General features: G+C 44.6%; 1 protein-coding gene across 1 annotated transcript; it reads left to right on the top strand.

The window, feature by feature from the left end:
- The first annotated feature begins 4,066 nt into the window (after window positions 1-4,066).
- LOC115783782 (MAGUK p55 subfamily member 4-like) lies at window positions 4,067-5,967 on the top strand. Its single transcript, XM_030734778.1, has 3 exons — window positions 4,067-4,382; window positions 4,466-4,662; window positions 5,837-5,967. Exons 1-3 carry the CDS (start codon window positions 4,254-4,256, stop codon window positions 5,877-5,879), a joined length of 369 nt encoding a protein of 122 aa, XP_030590638.1. The 5' UTR covers window positions 4,067-4,253; the 3' UTR covers window positions 5,880-5,967.

The following is a 5,967-nucleotide window of genomic DNA, read 5'->3' as shown; positions in this document are numbered from 1 at the left end:
TCGTTTCTCTGTAAAGAAAATACCATGTTAAAAACACTTTACTAGTTTGAGAATATGGTAAGGATATTAAAGTTGTTAAACGTTGAGATTTGGAAAAGGTTTAGATTTAGTTTCCGTTATTTCAACTTAAAATCTACTCTCAAAAGACAGAACTTATACACAAGTAATAACAAACCGAGCAAAACTGGAAAACCACAACCAGAATTTCATCCATTCATTCGCACTTTCACGTCTGTCACATGTGCTCAGGGTGAACCTGCTCTCATCTGTGAAAAGCACGCAGCACCAGTGGTAAATCTTCCAATTCTGATATTTTATAGCAAATGCTAGTCTGGCTCCACGGTGCCGGACACTGAGCATAAGGCCTACTAAAGGACATCGGGTCCTCAGGCCACCCTGAAAGTCTGCTGCCAGTAGTGACACTGACCGTAGCAAATGCAAGACCAATGAAAAAGAGTTAGAAAAGATTAAAAAAAATGTCAGCGGCCTCCATCTGTAAAACCATTCCTCTTTTGGGGGTTGTCTCATTGTTGCCCCTCTAGTGCACCTGTTGTTAATTTCATCAATGCCAAAGCAGCTGAAACTGATTAACAACCCCCTCAGCTACTTAACTAACCACATCAGTATCCCAGAAGTTTAACTGACTTGATGCTGTACCCTGATTTTAAATTTTTGAGCATTATATTATTTGAATGTCTGAATATAGTCTATGGGTAATCAGGCTGCTAAAGTAACAACTATGATGACCAATAACGCGTCAATATCAACTAAAACTGAAGATCTGATATCAGTTATGAGTGACACATTACTTACACCACTATTTGAGCTATCCATTTATTCATTTCCTCTCTGTGAGGACTCTGTCTCTGTGCTCAGATCCACTGTGCATTGGTGTTGTGTTGCCGCCTTCTCCCATACGCTCATCCAGTATTGCTCCACCTCCAGCCTTGGTGGGGCTGTTCTCATATTGTTCCTCTGCCACTGAAAGCACACCTTGGATGGTTCAGTGGAGAACATCTGGGTTATTCTCCTGCCTTCTATGTCTCTAGTATACCTCTTCAAACAGTTGGCCAAAGCTGTGAGTCTTTCCTCGATAGTCTCTAAGGCCTCGGGTATGGGCAGCTTGTTATATTTCTTTTTTTTTTTTTTTTTTTTTTAGCCTGTCATGTCTGGTAGATCTTGCAAGCAGAACTGTGATCTGAATGCGTTGTTGTGCCAAACATATTTGCTATTTCAAGATGAGCTCTATAGGTTCTCAATAGGCTCTTCTTGTTGTTGTTTTAACCCTTTATTTTATTTATCTGAGTTATTTTTCCACATACTATGTAACAGCCAGAGCTGACAGGCTGAAGAAGAGGAAAATAAAGAGAAGAAAAAGGGAGAGAGAAAGGGAGCAAAAAAAAAAAAAAGGGGAAAGAGCACAAGTCTATTAATCAGATACTTCATCACTTTAACATATAAAAAAATACTATCAATACTTGCAAAAATAAATTTGTGTGTGAAAAACAAAACTAACAAAGCATGTTACGCACACCAACAATTTTGTTGAGTTGTGATTGAGTGGGCGTTTGTGTCTGTGTCATGTTTGTGTCTGTGTCATGGAACGTACTTACCAATGAGGGCAAAGCGCTGCAGCTCCACCCATCAGAAGCCAGAGGCAGGTACGGAAAGCCCCCAGAACCCCCGGCCACCAGCAGCCCACCCAGGGCCAGGAAGCCCCCCGGCCACTCAGTCCAAAGACAACCGCACACCTACCCCAGCAGACGGGAGAGGGTGGTCTCAGACGGAGCCCCCCCAGTCGAGGAGCGAGGGCTCCAGGGAACCCAAGGCGATGAGAAGCCAGCCCCCCCCCAGCGGCCAGCCCCCTGCACTGGCCGGCGGCAGGGCTCCCGGGCCCACGGCACCCAAGGACCGCCCGACCCTCCACAGAGCCCCCCCCCACGCCGAAGAAGCCAACGCAGCCCCGCACCGCACCACCAAGGGGGGCAGGCCAGTACCCACGCCAGAACACCCAGCCCCACCCAGGAACCCCGAGGCACCCCCATCCCAGGGGGGTAGGGGGGGGGAGGCAACCAGCAAGGAGCGGCCAGGAGGCAAGGCACAAGGCCCAGACCCAGGTCCAGCCATACATACAAACACACCCAGACACCCGTGTACACATTTATACACAGATACTCATACATGCCCATACATACTTACCCACACACAGATATGCCATACATACACATTCACTCACCCACCCATACTCACGGAGACGGTGACAAATACACAAAGACACACATTCATCCATAGCTACCCACCCTCTGAAGGCGGGGCAAGTGGAAACCACCCCAGGGCCAACAGCGACCCCAGGACGCCACCAGCCCGGGCCCCAAGGAACCACCCGACCCCTACCCCGGGCGAGACGCAAGAAATCGGGGTGTAAGATGACCCATCCACCCCTCCTCCTCCCCAACTTGTAGGTCTATGTGTTAATGTTTGTGAGTGAATGAGGTGTATAGGGTGCAGTTAAAATTGAGGGGACAGTTATGCCACAAGCGCCAACTGTTGGTCGTCAGCGCTTGCCCACACTGCCCCCCCAAAACCCTCCATGTCTAAAGTGCAAATAGCTTGTTATATTTCTTAGGCACAACTTTCTTCATCATACCTTTCTGAAGCTCTGATAACTTCCCCCGCCTATTGTATTTCTGGGCTGCAGAGCCCCGTTCATGTTGTCCTGCCTCATGAGCGACCCCTATGATGCAGGAAGTTCTGAGAGTAGCAGCCCTCCCTACTTATAAACTCTCGGGCTCGCGAGCATTTTTATGATAGTCCCAGATAAATATAGAGACTGATTTTACACCGTTCAAAGACTGTTAATTCACGAGACGCGGAATGTTTTAGAGAAAAGACATTTGAAGCGGTTAACAAAGGACGAGGGGCGGGGTCTCCACATTCCCACAATGCCTAGCGCGCATAAAGCGCTTTAAGGAAAAGTAGTTCACATTTATCTATCACCCACAACACCTTTCTGCGCATGTTTTGATGGTAGTAGTTTAAAAAAAATGTACTTGTGAGTCACAGATAGTCGCAGTTTTTTTTTTTTTCCATGAAAATCGTAAGTGATCATACCAGCGCGAGGAATACCTCATCTCACGCAACTTTAATCATGTGGTGAGTTATACGGGGCATCCCAGCCAAGACGTAAAAGCATAAGATAGTAATCCAAGGCACTACGCCATCTTATGGACACTTTATACAAAACAAAAAAGCTGATTATTATCAGAAAAGAATCGTTTGCGCTCAAACTGAACCAAAACGAATGATATTGTAGCGGTAATTAAGTCCTGAGGTAACTGAAATGGGGTCTGTCTTTATGATACAATGTTTAGGTTAAAATGGAAAGAGGAAATAATATTGCACAACATTGTAGTAGGAGGTGTGTTGAGTATTCAAAGGTAAAACGGTGGTACCTGCATAAACCTGTGAGGATTATACACGTGTATTTACTCATTACTCCTTATTGATTATCTACCTTGATTGTTTATTGGCACTTAATATACTTACATATGAATATTTATTTATGAATACCACTGCTTATATCCTGATTTTATACCCGTTTGTTGTTACATGTTGCTGCGCCAAACTGCAAGACAGACTAGAAGCTCACCCTAAATACAACGCCGTGCACCATAAGTGATTGTATGCTGGACCATGCTCTGAGAGAAAGCCACCACCACATGGCCCAGAAGTAGCAAAGCATTATATGCCATAATGTTTTTGTTTTCTTTATATATTTATAGATTATATGATGTGTGTGTATGTGCATATTGCTTTATAAATATTAAAAAAAAATCAAACTTGTGCCTCACAATTTGTTTCTCTTAATTGTATTCCCTTTAGTTGAGGTTATTAGCATGACATGAATACAACATAACATACAAGGTATATCACAGAAATAGTAATTGAAAATAATTTTCATTATTGGGTTATTATTTATTAGGGAGGGGCTTACCCAGGCCTGTCTTTATAAAGGCCAATGGGGGACAGATCTACCAACCAATCACACGTGAGTAATGAATTGCGATGTCATTTTTTTCATCCAATGACTGAGAAGCCACGAGGGTCTGTTGCCTCTGCTTCAACTTGCAGCGCTGCTATTCATATTTAAAGTAGAGTCGTTAACACCTCCCGCCTGCAGGCTCCCCCGTACCTCTAACCCCCGCTGCTTCTACTGGTACGTAAACAACCATATCCGTCTCAGGCGAACGCAAATGCGCTTCCCTGTAAGCTGTCGTTTACTAGCGGCGCCCGCGTCAGTATACGGGGACGAAAATCACTCTTTTCGTGCAGTGGTGTGTGTGATTCCCATCACAGAAAGGCTGATCCGCAGTCAGACCACGGTAAGTCTTCCTCCAAAATTCCCTTATTGTTTGCATAAAAAGTATACACACTCTATAAACATGTTGTTTTGTTTGCTTGTTAGATGTATGTGCGGGCAATGACCGACCACAGCCCTCAGCAGGACCCGACCATCCCCTGCGCCCACGCCGGCATGATCTTCAGAAGAGGTGACATCCTGGAGATCGTGGATCAGACAGACACTCTGTGGTGGCAGGCAAAGAAACTCCCAAGCAGCACGGCATGTGCCGGCCTCATTCCCTCCACCAGCCTGCTCAAACGGTCAGATATGGCGCTTTTAAAGATGTCCATCCAACCTTAGACTGCGTGTAAGAGGTGAACCACCAGTGCCGTCGCCAGATCTCAGTCTTAAAGGGGGGCTTATGAAATCCAACAGGGGGGGCACCACTATTATTAGCTTGATTAGTGATCTTGCTTGGGTGGGCGGGCCAGGGCGGGCCCAAGCGTATCAGTGGGCGGGCACGGCCCCCTAGGGCCCGCCCATAGCGACGGGTCTGTGAACCACTGGTTTTGGACTAATGTTTTGAAATTGTAGACCAATGGTCACTCCACACAACCAGTGATGCCCATCCATCCATTTTCTTGTGCATATCCTTTGCAGGGTCGCAGGGGGGCTATCCCAGCTCTCATAGGGTGAGAGGCAGGGTACACCCTGGACAGCTTTGACAGCATGTTGCAGGGCCAACACAAAGACAGAGACAGCCACTCGCACTCACATTCACACCTATGGATAATTTAGAATCACCAATTAACCTAACCGCACTAAGTGCACGTCTTATAAAATAGCTGTAGTTTGTGCAAAAGCTAATTCAACTTTTTTTATCAAACTGTTTCTCTAACACACTTTTTCAAAATAGCGACACATTTTAACTATTTAAACTGTAATTATCTTAAATAATTGTAATCATTTTAGCAACTGTGTCCCAAAAACTAAGTCAATCTTGACCGTTTCCACAGGAATTTAAGAGGGTAATCAAATGCACTTGATTAACTGATGATCAATGAGTGTGAGCACCTCTATAAAAGTATAAGCTTTGGCAGTTTGTTGCTCTGGATTGATTCAGCTCTGTTAACATGATGCACGGTGGTGGAGGGATGATGACCTGGGCACCTTGCAGTCAGTAAAGTGGAGTTGGCTGAATATTATTTGATTGGTAATTCTATTGAAATACTCCAAAAGGCATCAACAAAACAAATGCAGTGAAAACCGTCCACAGAACGAAAAAAACAAAACCATTTTTTAACCAGACTGTAAACATAGTTATTTCTGCTGTTAAGCTTCTGTAATTTGACATTTGAAATGCTTTAAAAAAATAAGTCTTGACAATTCAGATTTTTTGTTTTAAAGCCAATTGTTTTATTTTGTAATTTGTTGGTCAAATTTATGGTTGACATGTTCCCTAATTCAATGAGTAATTCCTTTTGTTCAATTCAGTCTCCTACAAACCATCTTTTCGGCCAGACAGATCCACAGATGACGCCATATCCTTCCTCCTCCACAAGACCCTTTCACACATAGACACTGGTAAGGGGAACTATGTGAGAGTGCTGTTTGTAGATTACAGC

This window comes from Archocentrus centrarchus, chromosome 7 (assembly GCF_007364275.1).
Source record: "Archocentrus centrarchus isolate MPI-CPG fArcCen1 chromosome 7, fArcCen1, whole genome shotgun sequence".
Taxonomy (NCBI): Eukaryota; Metazoa; Chordata; class Actinopteri; order Cichliformes; family Cichlidae; genus Archocentrus; species Archocentrus centrarchus.
This window is presented reverse-complemented; position numbering and strand designations above follow the sequence as displayed.